This window comes from Aotus nancymaae, unplaced genomic scaffold (genome assembly GCF_030222135.1).
Source record: "Aotus nancymaae isolate 86718 unplaced genomic scaffold, 86718_ANA_hifiasm-v0.15.2.pri h1tg000051l, whole genome shotgun sequence".
NCBI lineage: Eukaryota > Metazoa > Chordata > Mammalia > Primates > Aotidae > Aotus > Aotus nancymaae.
Window position 1 is genome coordinate 24,160,328 of NW_026988465.1, and position 19,435 is coordinate 24,179,762.

Consider the following 19,435-nt stretch of genomic DNA (forward strand, 5'->3'; position numbering starts at 1 on the left):
AAAGCCTTCTGGTCTCCAAAGGAGGGGCGGAGCCTGGAAATTCCTGCATTTGAAACCCCTCCCCTGTGGATGGGAGACCCTGCAAGAGCCGAGGCAGGAGGCTGAAGCCTCAGCCTGTTCCCATATAAATAATGAAATAGAAAAGAGTTAGAGATATAATCACATAATTATTCACAAATAATCATAGATGTATATACTCAGTAAAACCTTTTAATTTTGCTGATGATGCTCAGGTCGCAGAGTGTGAACCTAAGGTGACACTGTGAAACAAGTGATACTAAAGCAAGATGCCTTAAGCCCTCTGTCACACCTGTGTAAGGGCTGCTGGAGGGTGCCTCCCCTGTGCGGCAGCGCCAGTGCTGGGAAACCGCCCGCTCTTTAGCCAGCTAGAAGGAGATGTCGGAGATGTCTCCATCCCCGGAGGAGTTAGAAGAAAACTCCACTCCCCCAAGCTCTAGTGATGGGCCTGAGGGCCGTCAGGGAGGCCGCAGACAACCGGGGGCTGAACTGTCTCCTTGTGATGCTGCGCTTCAGTGGTCACGCTCCGCGTCTACTTTCATGTTCCGCTTCTGCACCTGGTTCCTCTTTTTCCTGAGAAGTAGAATTAGTAGAAGTAACGTAAATCTTAATGTCTTTGTTCTTTGTTGACAAGTATGGAAAAAGTGCTGATGCATCATGCTTTTTCCTCGCCTCCGCTACTTGAAAGACCTGCCCCGATCTCCGAGACACGTCATATCCTTGACCCTATCACCGACCACCCATGACTCTCCCTGCCCACCCTGCCCCTGTTTTGTACCCAGTAGGAGTCAGAGCGTCCAGGCCCTCGGGCCACTGCCGGGCTCCGCGCTTCCGTTGGCGGTGGAACCCTGGGCCCAAACTTTTTCTCTTGATCTCGGGGTCTTGTGTTTTTATTTCCAGTTTCTCGTCTCTGCACCAGTAGCGAGGGGCTCACGGGACCCTGTAGGGCTGAACCCTACGCTCCCCTAGCGGACCCGGAAGATAAGTTTCTTTAACACAGTTAAAGAGGAGGACGCACCGACAAAGGACTCCCGAGTGCTAAACAAAGACGCTCTGCAGGTAGGCTGGGCGCTTCGGGAGAGCAGCGTGACTATGGGTCAGGGTGAAAGTAAGCATCACGCTTATTTGAGTTTGTTAAGACAGCTGTTAAAAAAGTGCGGAGTGGAGGTAAGCGCTCAGAATTTGCTGTTGCTGTTTAATGCAATTGAGCAGTTTTGTCCGTGGTTTCCAGAAGAAGGAACTGGGGAAGAATGGGAAAGAATTGGCAGGGATCTAAAAAAGGCCTCCGAAGAGGGAGCCAAGATCCCAGTACCGGTTTGGTCCGTTTGGACGCTTGTTAAAACCGCTCTTGAGCCGTTTCAAACTGGCGATGAAGCTGAATCGGAGGAGAAATGTAAAAGTTTATTCTTAGAATCGGAGCCAGAGGACTTAGAGAAAGAGGGAATAAAAGAGGAGAGAGTAAAACAGAAACAAACAGGTTTTACTCGTCCTTCTGCTCCGCCTGCTGAGGTCAGCAAATGCCCACCTCCTCCTGTACGTTTAATAAACAGGAAAAGTGAACCCATTCCAAAATGTGCAGCCCAGGTGGTGGGTACTATGAGGAGCCCTCTAGAAGCCTCTATTCAGAAGGCAAGGGCTGAGGGAGACATGGAGGCGTGGCAGATTCCAGTCACCATACCTCAACAACAGGGTGAAAGCGTCGCTTTTCCGGCTAAGTTGTTAAAAGAGTTTAAACAAGCCATCAGTCAATATGGCCCAAATTCACCATTTGTACAAACGCTGCTAAAAAAGGTGGCTTTTGATTATAGGTTTGTTCCATATGATTGGAACACTCTAGCAAAATCTGTTCTTACTCCTGCTCAGTTCCTACAATTTAAGGGGTGGTGGGAAGTTGAGGCTCAGGACCAAGCAAGATGGAATGCACAGGCGCAGCCCCTCATCCCTATCACTGTTGATCAGTTGATGGGAACTGGCCCTGGCTGGGGGAGACTCGATAATCAAATTGCCATGAGAGATGAGGCCGTTAATCAACTGCGCCTAGTCTGTTTACGGGCTTGGGATAGCATAAATGTTCCTGGGGAAAGATATCCTTCTTTCACTTCTGTCCGCCAAGGACCTGAGGAGCCTTATCCTGATTTTGTCGCCCGACTTCAGGAGGCAATAGAGAAGGCTGTCACGGACAGGTGCGCCCAAGACCTGCTCACGCAACTTCTTGCATATGATAATGCAAATGCTGACTGTCGGGCAGCTCTTGGGCCCCTTAGAGGAAAGGCAAATCTTGCAGAATACATAAAGGCTTGTCATGGTATTGGAGGATACCTGCACAAGGCCACCGTTTGTGCCCAGGCCATCGCAGGACTAAAAGTGGGAAAAAATATGCCTCCTTTTTCAAGATCTTGTTACAATTGTGGGCAATTTGGACATACAAAAAAGGAATGCAGAAAAGGAAATCTTAAAATGAGAACTCCCAATATGGGGAAGGAAAAGGATCCTGGTGTATGTCCTCGATGTAAAAGAGGAAACCACTGGGCAAATCAATGTCGTTCTAAGTTTGATAAAGATGGGCAGCCATTGTTGGAAAACGGGAAGAGGGCCCGGGCCCCTCTAGCAACCGGGGCATGTCCAGCTCAGCCAATACCTCTACAAACATACAGTTGTCCCCCGCCACAGCAGACAGTGCTGCCGTAAATCTCTGCAACACTACCCCAGTCTCCCTCCTCCCAGGGGAGCCTCCAAAGACAATTCCTACAGGAGATAGGGGATCTTTGCCTTCTGGAACAGTTGGATTGTTACTTGGTAGATCAAGTTTAAATTGAAAGGGTGTTACTGTGCACTGTGGAGTAATTAATTCTGATTACACGGAGAAATTCAATTGCCTATTAGTTCATCAGTCCCATGGTCCATGTCCCCAAGGAGAAGGATTGCTCCATTATTGCTTTTACCATATGTTAAATTAAAAAATACCACAGAAAAAAAGAAGGAGAGGCTTTGGCAGCACTAATAAACAAGGCAAAGTTATTTATTGGGTCAATCAAGTTTCTGAAGAGACCTATCTGTACTATAATAAAGGAAAAAGTTTTGAAGGATTGGTTGACACAGGAGCTGAAGTTTCTTTACACCCTTGGATCAGCGGCCACAGCAGTGGTCAAAACAAAAAGCTCCTATCGGTATTGTGGGGGCAGGAACCGCCTCTGAGGTGTTTCAGAGTACCGTGATATTACCTTTCAGAGTACCGTGATATTACCGAACAACCTATTACCACTCACCTTCCTGTTAATTTGTGGGGCAGAGACTTGTTACAGCAGTGGGGTGCTGAAATATCTATCCCACTGGATCAATATAGTGGCCCCAGTAAACATCTGATGAGAAACACGGGCTGTATGCCAGGAAAAGGTCTTGGAAAAGATGAAAACTGTGGGTAACTCCCCATATAGGCACCGAGGAAGGAGAGCTAAGCAGAATCCTGGCACAATTCGTGCCTGAAGAATATCTAAATTTATAGTGTTAGTACTCAGTTATTTCCTTTTATATAATCCTCTATATATAATCATATATTAGTTTATAGAATTAGGGCCTGAAGAATATCTCAGTTTATAGTGTTAGTACTCAGTTATTTCCCTTTATATAATCCTCTATATATAATCATATATTAGTTCATAGAATTAGGGCCTGAAGAATATCTGTTTACAGTGTTACTACTCAGTTATTTCCTTTTATATAATCCTCTATATATGATCATATATTAGTTCATGGAATGAGTGCCCAAAGAATAGTTTACCACTCAGTTATTTCCCTAGATATATCTATATCTTAGTTCATAATTGGAGGAATGCCTAGAGTAGACATGGTACAGAGCATGAATTAAGAAATAAGCAGCTTATAGTTGGAGGAATGTCTAGAGTAGACACAGGGCAGAGCATGATTTAAGGGAAAAACAGTTATACCAGGACAAGAATCCATGGCCCAGGCGGCAGCGTTCAGTATCGTAAAGATACCCGCTGTATGGCAGGCTTGGGACAAGAGCCACTCCTCCTGATAAAGGAGTTGTAGGACCTTGCTCCAGTTCTTGTGGAGGGCTGCCCTCAGACCAGCAATCCCTTGAGCATCCGAGGGCTCAAAACCCCTCCGGATAATCGCACCTTGGTGACTGTGAACTTTATCAGCTCTTGTTACTGTGCTGGCTCAAAAAGCATCTTCCTATAGAACTCATTGGGAGTTGCCAGCAGGTGGGGGTAGATCCTGACAGCTCTGTCACTGCTGTGTGACTTAAGCATCCTCCTATAGATATTATTAGGAGTAGCATGCTCATAGATAGAGGCATTGCACACTGCACCCTCTTTACTGGGCGTGGCCCACCTCCATGCCTCGGTGACCTAATGGGGGTGGACCCCTTACTGCACATGGCCCACTTCCTTGCCTCAATGACCTAATGGGAATGGACCCCTTGCTGCGCACTGTCCATCTCCTAGCCTAGGTGACTGAATGGGGGTGGACCCCTTGTTTTATTGCTCAGGACCCTATCACTATCCTTAAAGATGATTTCACTCACTACCCTGCCCCCTAACCTATACACAATAAATACAGACCCTTCTGGACGTTCAGGGCCTCACCTGTCTCTGCTTTTAGGTGTCATGCCCCCCCCCCACCAAGCCCAGCTGTGTTTTCCTTATACTTCTGTGTCCTCTCTTTATTTCTCAGATTCTGCACTTCTGTACAGCATAAGGGATACCCCACCACCCTGTGGGGCCCTTAACTACAAAAATGGCAGAAGAAAGCTTTTAGAAATTCGGGGACAGAGACCAAACTGGACTAGGATATCATTTTTAGGAGCAGCCATTCTTGAGCCTCCAGCTCCCATTCCTCTTCCTTGGCTAACTGCCAAACCAGTTTGGGTAGAACAATGGCTGCTGAAACAAGAAAAGCTGGAGGCTTTCAAAGAACTTGTTCAGGAGTGTAAGGATGGTGGAGAGAAGGGAGAATAGACCCAAAGTCAGGCAAGCAGGTTTTATTCATGCCAGGCTGCTCCGTGACAATTAGAGGAGGCAGCTCTGAGCTTACAAAACAAAGGGTTCGTAAGGGGTGATGGGGCATAAGGGAGTTTCAGGACTGAGGTCATCTATCTGCTGGTAACAGGCACAGAGATAGTTTGTCAACTTGTAACAGATCTACAATACATCATCCTGTGACTTTTATGGTGGCAGTTTTTAAAAAAGAGAGAAACCAGGATTTTTTACAAACGTGTCAAATAGGAATTTACAAGTATAGATAACCAACATGTGTTTTCCCTGTCCTCCTGGAGCTGACTGGATGTCTGTAATCAGGCTTTGCTTAATGGTAGTATGTCTGGCAGCCTTGATGTGGCCCCTTGGTAGGGGTTCAGGAATGCAGCTGCAGAGCAAGCAGAGTGGGGGAAGGGGTCAGCTTGTGTGGAGCAGGTTTTCTGAGGCAGCTTGTCCCTAACAAGGAGCAATTACAGAAAGCACATATAGAACCTCCTTTTCCCCTTGAAATTCACGTGTATTTGTAATTACAAAGAAGTCAGGAAAACAGAGAATGTTAAGACTTAAAAGCTGTTACTGCAGTAATTCAACCCATGGGAGGGCTCCACCAGGGCTACCTTCTCCAACCATGACTCCAAAAAATTGACCTCTCAGTAATATATCTTAAAAATTGTTTTTTCACCATTCCTTTAGCTACTGAAGATTATAAAAAATTTGCTTTTACTATCCTGGCAGTAAATAAAATTCAGTTAGTTGAAGCAAAAATTCAGCAAGCCAAGGTAGAATGCATAGATCCTCACCAGCTTTTACAGATGTTAATTTTCCCAACTAAACATTCCCTGCAGGAGTTATTGTTCAACAGAATAATTTAGTAGAATAGCTTTTTCTGCCTCACAATACATCAAAAGCTCTTACCATATATTTGAATCAAATTGCCATGCTTGTAGGACAGGAAAAACTGAACTACAAAATTACATGGATATAACCCAGTAAAATTATTGTTCCTTTAGACAAATATCAAATTCAACAAGCCTAGATTAATTCACAAAATTGGTAGGTTAACTTGGCAGGTTTCATTGTAATAATTGATAATCATTATCCTAAAAATAAATGTTTTCAGTTTTTTAAATTAACCTCATGGGTACTGCCTTCTCTCACTCAAAGGTACCCCATAGAAGGGGCTGTCACTTTTTACTAATGACTGCAGCAGTGGCCACGGTGCTTTTGTGGGGCTGCAACAGGAAGTGTGGCAAACCCATTATTTGTCAGCACAAAGAGCCCAGTTAACAGCAGAAATCAAGGTTTTACAAACATTTAAACAACCTGTAAACATAATTTCTAATTCAGCCTGTGTAGTGCAGGCAGCTCAAAATACTGAATGTGCTTTAATTCCGAATGTGACAGATGACCAACTTAATTTTTTATTCACCTCCTTACAGCAAGCAGCACAACAAAAAGTTTCCTTTTTATATCACTCACATCAGAGCACAGAACTCTGCCAGGCCCTTTAACTAAATTTAATCACAAAGCAAATGCGCTTGTCTCTATGGTCTTTACTAACGCCATCGGGATTCTCACGTAGGAGCCAGACCCACGGCCTGTAGGTTTTTTATACAAACAACTTAACCTCACAGTCCTGGACTGGCCCTCATGCCTACACGCAGCAGCAGCTGCCCCCCGATACTCTTAGAACCCCTCAAAATCACAGGCTCTGCCCCACCTACCCTCTGTAGCTCTCACGGCCTCCAAAGTTCAGTCTCTCTTTACACCTCACACGCTTCCTTTTAGCCCCGCCCCTTCTCCAGCTTTCTGCAGCCGCCCCCACGGCTTAAACCACACCTCAGAAAGTCTCTGCTGCTATTTTCTGTCTCACTGCTCAAATTCACTGTATCATTCACTTTTACATGCCCTGCTTTTGTTTAAGTTGCCGGTTTACACTTTTCCTCCAGGAAATTACAGCCGATATTTCACTCTTAACCTCACTCCCGTGCTCTGCTCATACCCAATCTTGTTAATCAAAGTGAGTGGTTACTTATAAATACCACACGCTCCTCATACACCGTGAAAACAACAGCTCTCCGTCCACACAGGCACCCTACCAAATCCGCCACAACCTTTAACAGCCGCAGCCCTCGCTGGCTCCCTTGGCATTTGGGTCCAAAGCCCCAGCCCCCTCAGAACAGTTTCTCACCTTTTCAGTTTACACTTACAGTTCTGAGTGGGGGGACCCCATGGGAGACCCCGCAAGTGCCGAGGCAAGGTTCTGAAGCCTCAGCCTGTTCCCATATGAATACAGAACTAGCAAAGAATTAGATATAGTTACATAGTTATTCCTGTATATAATGATAATCACATGGTTATTCATATTTAATCACAGAAATATACTCAGTATAACCTTTTAATTTAACTAATGATTATCAGGTTATGAAGCATGGAACTGAGGTGACGTTGTGAACAAAGTGATCCTAAGGCATGATGCTCTAAGCCCTCTGTTACGCCGGCATAAGGGCTGCTGGAGGGCGCCTCGGCTGTGCGGCAGTGCCAGCGCTGGGAAAGTGCCTCTGTTTAGCCAGCTAGGGAAGGAGACGTCCAAAATGACTGAGATGCCTCCTTCCTTGGGGAGTTAGGAGAAAACTCCGCTCCTCCAAGCTCTTGCGGTGGGCCTGGTGGCCTTTAGGGAGGCTCGCACGCATCCGGGGGCTTGACTGTGTCTATGTGGTGCTGCGCTTCAGCGGTCACGCTCCGTGTCTACTTTCATGTTCTGCTTCTGCACCTGGTTCCTCTTTTTCTTAGAAGATAGAATCAGTAAAAGTAACATAAACCTTAATGTCTTTGTTCTTTCTTGACAAGTATGAGAAAAGTGCTGATGCATTAGGTTTTCTATTCACCTCACTTACATGAAAGACCTGGGCCCCTATCTCCAAGACACGTGATTTACCGGAGCCTATCACTGAACCACCAGTGACTCATCCTGCCTACCCTGCCCCCTGCTTTGTACTCAGTAAAAGTCAGAGTGTCCAGGGACTTGGGGCCAGTGCCCTACGCCGAGCTTTTGTTGGCAGTGGACCCCTGGGCCCTAACTCTTTCTCTCGATCTCTGTGTCCTGTGTCTTGATTTCCACAGTTTCTCATGTCCACGCCAGTACAGAGGGGCTCACAGGGCCCTGTAGGGCTGAACCCTACAGTTCTGTCTCAGCCAAAGGCTTTTTCTCCTCTGTGGTACTTCTTACCTCAGCCTTCCTACCAACTGGACAGGCACTTGTATCCTAGTTTCTCTTCCAAAATTCAGTTTGCCAACAGGGACCAAAGCCTCCCTGTTCCCCTTGTGGTCCTGGCGAGATGCAAGCGGGTCATTCCATCAATCCCCTTGTTTGTAGGGTTAGGAATTACTGCTGCACTCGCACAGGCACAGCAGGCCTCAGCACTTCAATCGTCACCTTCCGTAGCCTCTAATGATTTCTCTGCTACCATTGCAGAATTAACTCAGTCACTGTTCCTTCTTTAAGCTCAAGTAAATTCCCTAGCTGTAGTTGTCCTCCAAAACCTCAGAGGTCTTGATTTACTGACTGCTGAAAAAGGATGTCTTTGTCTACTCCTAAATGAAGATTTTTTTTTTTAATGTAAACCAGTCTGGCCTCATATATGAGACGCCATCAGTAAATTAAAAGACAGAGCCCCAAAGCTTGCCAATCAGGCAGATGGTTATTCTGGTCCTGGCTGGACTGGCTGGACACTCTAACTGGGAGTCAAATTCTTAGTCCTGTGATAGCATCTTTGTTCTCCTTTTGTTTGGACCTATGTTTTCCGATGAATCTCTCAATTCTTACAAAATCATATGTAAGCAATAACTAATCAATCAATATGACAAATGCTCCTTCTAACAACCCAACAATATCACCCCTTGCCCTGTGATCTCCCAGCAGTCTAAATTCTTTCTTATTTTTAGGTGTTCACACCACCCCCAATCCCACGCAAAGAAGCCCTGAGAAACATCGCCACATCACCCCTCCAAGATGGCCTTCCTAATATTCCAGTGCCTTCCATTATTCATTTCTTTATCCTTTATATTACTCATATAAAAAGACAGGAATGGAAGGTCTGACTTGCGCCATAAACTGCTTGGTTATCTCTGTGACCTGCACAGATGCCCCAGATGAGTTCTGGAAATCATCAACCCTTCAGCACCTAACTAACCTGAAACATTCTTCTGTTGTTTGGCTAACCTCCTGACTCCACACCCTATGACCCCCTCCCAGCTTGGTCAACCTCATGACTCCACATCCTATGACCCCCTCCCAGCTGGAAAACCTATGACCCCCTCCCAGCTTGCAAAAAACCATCATCTGTAACTTTCCACTGCCCACCCCAGACCTTTAAAAACAACCCCTATCCAACCGCCCTCCACTGACACCCTTTTCATCCTCAGCCCGCCTGCACACAGGTGAATAAACAGCCCCGTTGCTCACACAAAGCCTGTTTGGGAGTCTCTTCATTCACAGCGCACTTTTTAACATTTGGTGCTGGAAACCCAGGACAGGGGTGCTCCTTTGTGGAGATCAGCCTCCTGTCCCCACCTCCCTTCTGGGAAGAGACCCAACTGAGACCTCAACACATCAGACCAGACCAGCAGCTCCCGTTTAGCGTGCCGAAGAGCTCCTGCCACCTTCAGATCAGGTAAGCAGTCTCCCCCTCTTTCTCTCTCTTTTCCTTTAGAGAATGGGAGATAATTCCCTCCCCCTCCCCACTTTTCCTTCAAATCCTAAGTAGACACGTCTCTCCCTCTTTCTCTCTTCCCTTTACATCTTTCTTTTTCTAGTAGAGATGAAGAGACACCCTGTATTCGTGTGGAGCCAGAGGAGATACGTCTCTCCCTCTTGCTCAAGAACTCCGACGTCGGTCACGGACTTGGGAAGACAAGACTCTTCCCTTGGTGTCTGATCAATCTCGGCATGCCTGCCTTGATCACTCTCCCATGTGTAGCCCAGGAATCAGTCAGGGACGCCTACTGAAACACTGGGAGCTGCTCACTCCTCCTAGTCTCCACTCTACTCCTTTCCTTAAAACTACCTCATTCGCTATGGGCAACACTCAGCCCTCTATTCCTCAGTCCTCACCTCTAGCCTGCATCCTAAAAACCCTAAAACTTCAACTGTCACCGGATCTGAAACCTGAACATCTCTGTAACATGGCCTGGCCTCAATCCAAATGGCCAGAGAATGGTACTTTTGATTTCTCTATTCTTCAAGACCTAAACAATTTTCATAAACAAATGGGCAGATAAATGGTCTAAGGTGCCAGACGTCCAGGCATCTTTTTAACACTAACCCCTCCCCAGTCTCTGCTCCTTTTCCCCCTTCCATCTGCCCCTCCTGCCTCCAGCAGTAACCCAGAATCCTTGTCCATCAATCCCTCTGACCTTTCTCCTCCCCTCCTGTCCAAACCAGACCCCAATCCAGGCTCAACCCCCCCAGAGCCTCCCTCCTCTTCCTCTGCCCTCACCCCACCTGCCTGTGGCCCTCCTGTCATCTTCCACCTCATACCCAGTCTGGCTTACAGTTTAGTCCCTCGGCTACCTCCTGCACCCCTGCCCAACAATTCCCCCTTCGAGAGGAGGCTGGAGCCGAAGGCATAGTTGGATGCATGTTCCTTTCTCTTCATCTGACCTTTCCCAAATAGGCCAACGTTTAGGCTCCTTTTCATCAGATCCCCCAATAATTGACTCAGTCCTATAATCTCACCTCGAGTGACCTTAATGCCATCCTTACTCTCACCCCTGAAGAGCGTTTATCACCCAATCAGCCCCTGACATTAAAACACTACAAACATTTAAATCTGGCCCTCAAACCCCAGAACAGGAAGCAATTCAACCTCACCTTTAGGATGTTTAATAACTGAGAAGAAGCTGCCAAGCTGTAGAGAGCCAGAGTGGCCCACCCCCTCTGGGGGCATCAGCAGCAAGGCTGCTGTGAACTTTGGGGGAACTCCAGAGAAGTGAAACCATAATAGGGGAAGGTGTATGTTTATCAGAGAAGAGCAGAGAGGCCTAGAGAGAGAACCAGCTGTCACTGACCCCACTGCAAGATAGTTGTTAGCTGAGGTATGTTAACTGAAGTGTGAGAATATAACCACAGGCTGTTCTGAGTAACTACACCCTCCCTCTGCTATGTGCTTTGTAAACACAAAATAAAGTACTGAGAGACAGATCGGGGCTGGAGAGACTGACATCCTCACTTTCCTGGACTGCCCGGCCCTGCTTTCTCTATGTTATGTTTGTGTCTTTCTTTATCCCCCATGGTTCCCTCTCAGGTCTTTGAACCCTTGTGCAGTGCAGGATGCTGCACGTGCCAGACATGGTGCCCCAACATGCACCTGAGCACAGGAACAAGGAACAGGAAAAAGTAAGGTGAGGGGATGCTCATAACCCTAGGGACAAAAAGTAATTGGTGAATGAACTGAGGTGTGTGTCACCCAGCGTGAAACTGAGGAATTCCCGATCGATCGCTCGTTACATGTGGATGTGCTGCTTGCCCTTCTTAAGGGCAGGGGATGTTGTGTACATAAAGAGCAGCCAGGGGATTTTCTAAAATTAGTGCAGCAGATTTGCCCATGGTTTCCAGAATACGGCACGGTTAGTTTAGCCACATGGGTGAAAGTAGGAGAGCAGTAACATGACAAATCCATAGCTGAGGGACCTCAGATGATGCCAGTTTCTATGTTTGCTATGTGGTCTTTGATTAGGGATGCTTTAGACCCCCAACATGAGGCAGACAAGATTAAGGATAAGCTTGTTACTGCCCTTTCTAATCCATTGAGGGGAGTTCAGGCTATCTTGGCATCTCTTAAAGGCCAGGAGACAAGTGAAAGTGCCGAGTCTGCTGAGCCTTCCGCCCCAGCTACGGACTTCCCTCCACCATCCCAACACTTACTTAAAACTTCCTCCTCTTTTGAAGAGCAGAGTGATGGACAAGGCTCAGAAGAGCCTCTGCCCTGAGTATCAATAAGAATTAGAGGGTGAAGTAACTAGAGAGGAGCGGGACTATTGGCCTCAAACGTTTTCAGCTCTTTGCAGACCCAAAGCCCAGAGGGCTCATACAAGAAAAACACAAGGGACATAATATAACTCCTTTTAAGATCTCCCCCCTGCAGGCTGCTTTACTGGGGTGATGGCACAAGCGGAGGATGTTGAGGGGTTTCACGTTTTTCCCTTGCTAGTACACACCAACCCTAATAACCCAAGACAGATGCTGAGACAGCATAATCCTTTGTCTTTGAAATTACTCAGAGATTTAAAAACAGCTTCAGCCTTTTATGGACCTACTTCTCCATTTGTGGTAACTGTTGGACACCTTGGCCAATGATGCCTGGGCCCATAGGGATTGATATAACCTTGCAAAAACATACTTGGATTGGGAAGATTATCTAAGATGGAAATCTGATTACTTTGATAGATGCAGCCAGCAGGCTGAGCACAATACAGCTCATGGTGTGAATATATCTGTGGACATGTTAGTCAGTAGTGGAAACTTTGAGCCCTTACAGAATCAGCTTGGCTATCCTTTAGAGGCTTATCAGCGAATAAATATTTGTGCTGCACAGGCTTGGAGAGCTCTTCCACCCAAAGGTAAAAAGTCGGAGGAACTTAGCAAAATTGTCCAGGAACCAGAGAAAACATATGCAGACTTTGTTGCCTACCTCCTCTGGGCAGTAGGACAGCTTATAGCTGACCCAGAAGCCAGTAATGTGTTAGCAAAGCAAATGGCAACAAAACATGCCAGGCCATTCTGCAACCTTACAAGGCTAAGACTACTCCAAATAGCTTCATAGGCCTTTGTGCAGATGTTGGTCTGGCATAAGTCCAGGGATTAACTTTAGCCTGTACTCTTAAGGGTAAACTTCCAGGACAACATCCTCAAAAGAAATCTAGAACTTTTTTCTGGTGTGGTAAAAAGGGACATTGTGCCCCGGAGTTCAGGGCAGTGATAGGGGACCACTGCACCCTGGAACTATGGGGCTAGTTACTATTAGTATTACTTAAAAAGGCTTTTTGGTACTTCCTGGAGTTATAGATGCTAATTACACTGGTAAGATTTTTGTCCAGATGTATTCCATCAACATTATTCAAGTTCTTCCTGGTACTACACAAAAATATAAATCAGCATATATCATTAGTTATATGGATGATATTCTTGTGACATATTCATCTGAAGAAACTTTAAAGCAAATTTTTGGGGACTTAGAATTGGCCCTTATTAAGTCAGATTTGATGATGGAACCAGAGAAAGTGCAAAAATTGGCTCCTTTTAAATATCTAGGAACAATCGTTTCTGGTCACACCATCTGTCCTCAGGCTGCAAATTCACTGGGACTGTTTACATACTTTAAATGATTTCCAAAAACTCCTTGGAGACATCAATTGGCTTCGCCCCATGCTAAACTTGACTACTGGCCAATTAACATCACTTTTTACTATTTTGCAGGGTGATCCTGACCCCACCTCCTCTAGAACTTTAACTGACCCAGCAAAACTTGCTCTTAAACAGGTGGAAGAAGTCATAGCTCAGGCTCAGTTAACTCACATTAACCGGCAACTTCCTTAGATCGAATTATCCTCCAGACTGCTCATACACCCACTGCAGTGCTGTGGCAGACTCCCCTGTGGAGTGGTTACATTTGGCTAACACCCCACCTAAGTCTTTAACACCTTACTATTCAGCAGTTGCTTCTCTAATAGCTAAGGGTAGAGAGCGATGCTATCAGATCTTTGGTCGAGACCCCAATACAGTGATTGTGCCATATAATACCACTCAACAATCATGACTGTGGCAATTTACTCAGGACAGGGGACTAGCCTTTGCAGATTTTACAGGATAGACAGTATGTCATTATCCTTCATCTAAAATACTTTCATTTGCACAACAACATCCATTCATTTTTCCTTAAATTGTCCAAATGTAGCCAATTCCTTTAGCTCCATTAGTGTTTACAGACAGCAGCCATTCTGGACAACCTGCGTATTTTATGTCAGGCAGCCCTCAGGTGGAGTCCACCCCATTTACTTCTGCTCAATGAGTTGAGATTTATGCTGTTTATATGGTTCTCAGAGACCACTCACAGGCAGTTAATACCTACTCAGACGGCAAGTATGTGGTGGGAGCCATTCATCATTTAGACACAGCTCTCATTGCCTCTGCCAAAGAAGAGATTTTTCAAATATTTACAATTCTGCAGTGCATGCTCCACCAGTGAAACTGTCCTGTATTTATTGGACATCAGATCACATTTGGAGCTCCCAGGTCCCCTGACAGAAGGCAACGCAGCTGTAGACAATCTTGTCTCCCCCCATCTAGTGGGTTCATTTATTTCCAAGATGCAGGAATCCCATACAACATTTCATCAAAACGCTAGTGCTCTGCGCAAACAGTTTTTGCTTACCAGAGAGCAGGCTAGACACATGGTTAAAACTTGCTCTGCCTGACAAACTTTCCTGCCATTTCAAAACTTAGCTGTAAATCCCAGGGGTCTTAAGCCAAATGCCTTGTGGCAAATAGATGTAACTCATATGTCCTCTTTTGGCCATTTGCAATATTTACATGTGCTGGTGGATACTTAATTCTGGTTTAATTTTTGCCCAACTGCTCTCAGGGGAAGTGGCCAAACGTAATTAATTTTGGCCTTGCCACCTTTGCTATCCTTGGTCTGCTTTGTTGTCACTTCTGCTACTTTTGCTCAATTTCATGCAACTTTTGCTATTGTACTTACTAAGGGCATTCCAAATAATCCGACATGGCAAGCTATTGTTGAGCGCTCTCAGTGTACTCTAAAAACTCAAATTAAAAATAAAGAGGAGGAGTTTATGGAGGAACTCCAGCTAAACTGTGATGAATCTGGACATTCCCCTGCGGATAGGCACTTTGCTGCTGGGGAAATACCTAAGGCATGGGTCCGATGGAAGGACCTCCAAACAGGATGTTGGGAGAGACCAGATCCTGCTATGATGTGGAGGCAGGGTTGTGTTTATGTTTTTCCAGAAGATGCCAGTCATCCAGTGTGGGTCCCTGAATGCTGCGTTTGACACAGCCATGGACCAGCAAGAATTGGTGACACCCTTGAGGAGGTTGAAACTGAAAGACAAAAAGGAGGGACCAAAGAAAACCAAAACCCACAAAACAAGAGTCTCACCAACAATCTGGGAACAGATCAAACAGCTGACCCAGTGAGCTGGAGCAGCAATCACCAGCCAAGGCCACCAGACTCCTGAAATTACTTTTGTGGCTATGATGGCAATTATAGCATGCCAGGTGAGCTCTGTGGGAGGAGAGGTGTACTGGGCATTTGTTCCAGAGCCCCCAATTTTACAGCCTGTGACCTGGGCAGGTAAATCAGTTCCTGTGTTAGTAAATGACACACGGGTACTTGGAGGAAGAGCTGGAGCTCTGAAGCGCTCCCCCTATTATGGAAATTATAATTACACTGGATGGACCACTGACCCTCCTTTGTGAGTCTCCGTGACAGAACAGGTTGTGTAAAGGCTAAACAGGAAAATAAAATGGCAGCATCCACTGGTCAGGTAGCCAATCTTTCAGGACCTTGGGACCTTTTTTGCTACCAGTCCAAGGTTAGTAAATGGGGGTTTCCAAACAATACATGTGATGTCTCAAGCATGCACCCCGCCCCCCATAGAATATTGCCACTGTAAACTGGGATAGAATTTAAAGGTTTTCCAGAGTGGAAGGACTGTGCTAATGTGCTCCCTGTAAAGCAGAATCTTTCTAAAAACTGGACAATTTATGACTGGTCTTACAATAGTTAATCATGCCGGCTACCCAGAAGACATGTCATTTGGAGCGTTCATCAGTAATGTTCTAACAACAGACCATGGGACTTTACAAAGGGAACTGCGGCGTCTGGTCGCTGCCATGATTTATGTCAATTATTCCAGCATATTCACAAATGACACCTATGGATTAAAGGCTTGTGTTCCTAGCCCTTATGTGATTGTAACAGGGGAGGTCAATGTAACTCAATATGTCAGGGAACTTTTTGTGTCTTGTATAAATTGTAATCTTACTCCCTGTGTATTTACTTATAATAAGGGACAGAGTCTGCTGGTGTTGAAGCAGCCTGTATGTGCGATGATTCCTGTCAATTTAACAGAAGAGTGGTGTGAGGACAGGGGTTTGGCAGTGTTCCAACACATGGAAAAAATGTTGTCTCGACGTAAAAGTTCATTGGGATTATTGATTTTCGGTGTTGTCACATTGACAGGAATTATTGCCAGTTCTACAGTTGCTGCCATTTCACTTTCTCAAACTATTCAAACAGCCCATTATGTCAATGAACATCAAATGTTTCTCAGCTTATGGCCACTCAGGAGGATATTGATCAGAGGTTAGAGGCCAGACTGGCAGCTCTTGAGGCAGCCACTATGTATACAGGAGATGAGCTGGGGGTGATAAGATTAAGACAAGGCTCAGATGTCACAGTAATTATGTGGCTATCTGTGTGACCCCTGTAATTTGGAATTATACAAAGTCAAATTGGGAAACAGTTAAAAAGCAACTTCATGGACTTATAATTTAACCAGTGACTTAATTAAATTACATCAGGAAATTGATGAAATAAAATATGCACACCTTGATATACAGGATCCTGCAAAACTAGCAGAAAAACTATTGGGTCAATTACAGGGATTTAATTCTTTTGGAATTCTGAGGCATGCCTTCTGGATGTTCATGATACATGTTATCTGTGTAATTATTCAGTTTTTGTTATATGCAGCAGTCCATATTCAAGGAAATCTAGACAGTAAAAACCTGCAAGCTAAACTGCATCATTTAAAATTACAGACAGTAAAATAGGTGTTAGTTAATATTAGAGGTGTTTGTACAAAACAGAGGCACACAGAATGTCAGTCCTAGCAGAAGTTGCGGGCTTAAGCTGAAAAAATGTGGGTGCATGTGCTCCTCAGTGACATATAGTCTAATATTATTTGCAAGGCCATTAGCCTCTAAACATAATGTTGACTGTGATGCTGGACCTGAAGGGATGGCTGGTTAGTCAATGACGGGTAAGATCCTCAGAGGAGGACAACCTAAGACAGGCACAGCCGCAGTAAGGCCAGCAAACATCGAGGATGTGCCTAGCCGGCAATCCCTCCTGAGGCTTTGAGTGTTACCCCACAATGCTGTAAATCTAGCTTGCCTTCGTTGTGAAGGTGATACCTGCTATTGAATGCAGCTTGGACATGAAATTCCTGTGTAGTCTGTTTCAATGTACTACACCCTATATATTAATAGTAGTAATGCTTAATGTTGTGCCAATTTTTGTAATGCTTATATTTAAAGTTAAGGGGGAGGTGTAGAGAGCCAGAGTAGTCCACCCCACCCCCCCCGCCCCCAGGGGCATCAGCAGCAAGGCTGCTGTGAACTTTGGTGGAACTCCAGAGAAGCAAAACCGTAATAGGAGAACGTGTGTGTCTTGGAGAAGAGCAGAGAGGCCCAGAGAGAGATAACCAGCTCTCACTAACCTTGCTGCAAGATAGTTGTTAGCTGAAATATGTTAACTGAAGTATGAGAATTACAGCCACAGGCTGTTCTAAGAAACTGCATCCTCCCTCTGCTATGTGCTTTGTGAACATATAAAATAAAGTACCTGAGGCAGGTCGGGGAGACTGACATCCTCACTTTCCTGGACTGCCTGGCCCAGTTTTCTCTATGTCTGTGTCTGTGTCTTTTCTTATCCCCCACCATTCCTACTTAGGTCTTTGAACGCTTGTGCAACACAGGATGCAGCATGTGCCGGAACTATGCACCTGTCTTTAAGACCCAGGGGATGCTGCAGTTACTGTGGATAAAGCTGATCAGAGATGCAGGCAACACTGTGCTTTATAATTCCACATGGGTGCCACCCTTCCAAAGGCCAAATCTCCCCTAAAGTGCATTTTGGATAACTGGAATCAATTTAACCCCCAAACCCTAAAAAAGAAGCTGGCCACCTGTGGAAAATATAAGTTACAACACTATCTTACAATTGACTTTTTTCTGTAATAGGGAGGGTAAATGGAATTCCATATCTGCAAACTTTCATTTCCCTGCAGGATAACCCATGATTATGCAGAGCTTGTAACCTCTGTCCCATTGGTGGTGACCTCACATTGCCCCAGTATCCGGAACCCACCTTTGCTCCTTCCTTTTCCCCTATCAAGCTCCCCCTTCAACTCCCACCACCCAAAGGGACTTAAAAGGAGACTATGAAGGAGGCACAAATAGTCTGAGTGCCCAAATTATGTCCCCTACAGGTGGCAGGAGGGGAATCTGGCCAACCAAAGTCCATACTCCCTTCTCCCTCCCAGATTTGAAGTGAATTAAGCTGATCTAGGAAAGTTCTCAGATAATCCTGATGGATACATAGACATCTTGCAAGGATTAGGACAGTCTTTCGATCTGGCATGGAGAGATACTACGTTATTGCTGAGTCAACCATTAACTCCCAATGAAAAAGAGGCCACCTTAACTGTGGCACGGGAATTTGGAGGGTCTCTGGTATCTAACCCAGGTAAATGATAGAATGACATCAGAGGAAAGGGAGCAATTCCCTATAGGTCAGCAGGCAGTCCCTAGTGAAGATCCCCACTGGAACCAGGACTCAGCAGGGAAATTGGAATTGCAGGCACTTTCTAACTTGCATACCAGAGGGATTAAGAAAGACTAGGAAGAAGCCTATGATTATTCAGTGATGTCCACTGTAACACAGGGAAAAGAAGAGAATCCACTGCTTTCCTGGAAAGGCTGAGAGAGGCACTAAGGAAGCATACATCCTTGTCAGCTAACTCCATTAAAGGTCAGCTAATCTTAAAGGATATATTTATCACTCAGTCAGCTGTGGACTTAGAAAAAAAAACTCAAAAGTCTGCTTTGGGCCCTAAGCAAAGTTTAGAAGCACTTTTAAATTTGGAAACCTTGGTGTTTTATAACAGGGATCAGGAGGAACAGGCTAAGAGATGAGAAAAAGGCTGCAGCCCTAGTCATGGCCCTCAGGCAGCTGGACCTAAGGGGCTCAAAAAGGAAAAGGCTTGGGTTAGCCACCAGTGTGGCAGAGCTTGCTACCACTGGAGCCTACAGGGACATTTTAAAAAATATTGTCCCACAAGGAACAAACCACCTGCTCGTCCTTGCCCACTGTGCCAAGGGGATCACCGGAAGGCACACTGTCCCAGGGGATGAAGGTTCCCAGGTCCTGAGGTGGCTAACCAGATGGCCCAACAGCAGGACTGAGGGTGCCCGGGGCAGCACCAGCACCAGCCATCACCCTCACCGAGCCCCGGGTAAAGCTGACCATAAAGGGCCTGGACACCAGCGTGGCCTTCTCAGTTTTACCCTTCTGTCCTGGACAGCTGTCCTGCAGGTCTGTCAACACCGA

The 19,435-nt window shown here is 45.7% G+C and overlaps 2 protein-coding genes across 6 annotated transcripts in view; both read left to right on the forward strand.

Annotated features, from left to right (window-relative positions):
- The first annotated feature begins 523 nt into the window (after positions 1-523).
- The window catches only part of PRSS16 (serine protease 16), a 42,673-nt gene continuing 23,761 nt past the window's right edge, over positions 524-19,435 (forward strand). The window contains exons 1-2 of one of the 3 annotated variants that reach the window (XR_010337580.1): positions 993-1,077; positions 9,444-17,731. The gene's annotated coding sequence lies outside the window, so the exon portion shown is untranslated. Of the gene's footprint in view, positions 1,078-8,963; positions 17,732-19,435 lie in introns of those variants that run through there. The other 2 variants (XR_010337579.1, XM_012465873.2) reach the window with 2 other exon arrangements.
- Positions 1,071-17,731, forward strand: LOC135269250 (endogenous retrovirus group K member 10 Gag polyprotein-like). Of its 3 annotated transcripts, none has more exons than XM_064363099.1 (2): positions 1,071-11,420; positions 15,046-17,731. In XM_064363099.1, the coding sequence occupies exon 1, from the start codon at positions 1,111-1,113 to the stop codon at positions 2,704-2,706; it is 1,596 nt and encodes a 531-aa protein (XP_064219169.1). In that variant the 5' UTR covers positions 1,071-1,110; the 3' UTR covers positions 2,707-11,420; positions 15,046-17,731. The 3 variants fall into 3 exon arrangements, with proteins under 3 accessions (XP_064219169.1, XP_064219168.1, XP_064219170.1); XM_064363098.1 differs by having other exon boundaries at positions 1,071-9,691; positions 9,834-17,731; XM_064363100.1 differs by having other exon boundaries at positions 1,071-9,691.

Bases quoted from the DNA above. Each gene is read 5' to 3' on its own strand.
- LOC135269250 (XM_064363099.1), top strand. From the start codon at position 1,111: ATGGGTCAGGGTGAAAGTAAGCATCACGCTTATTTGAGTTTGTTAAGA.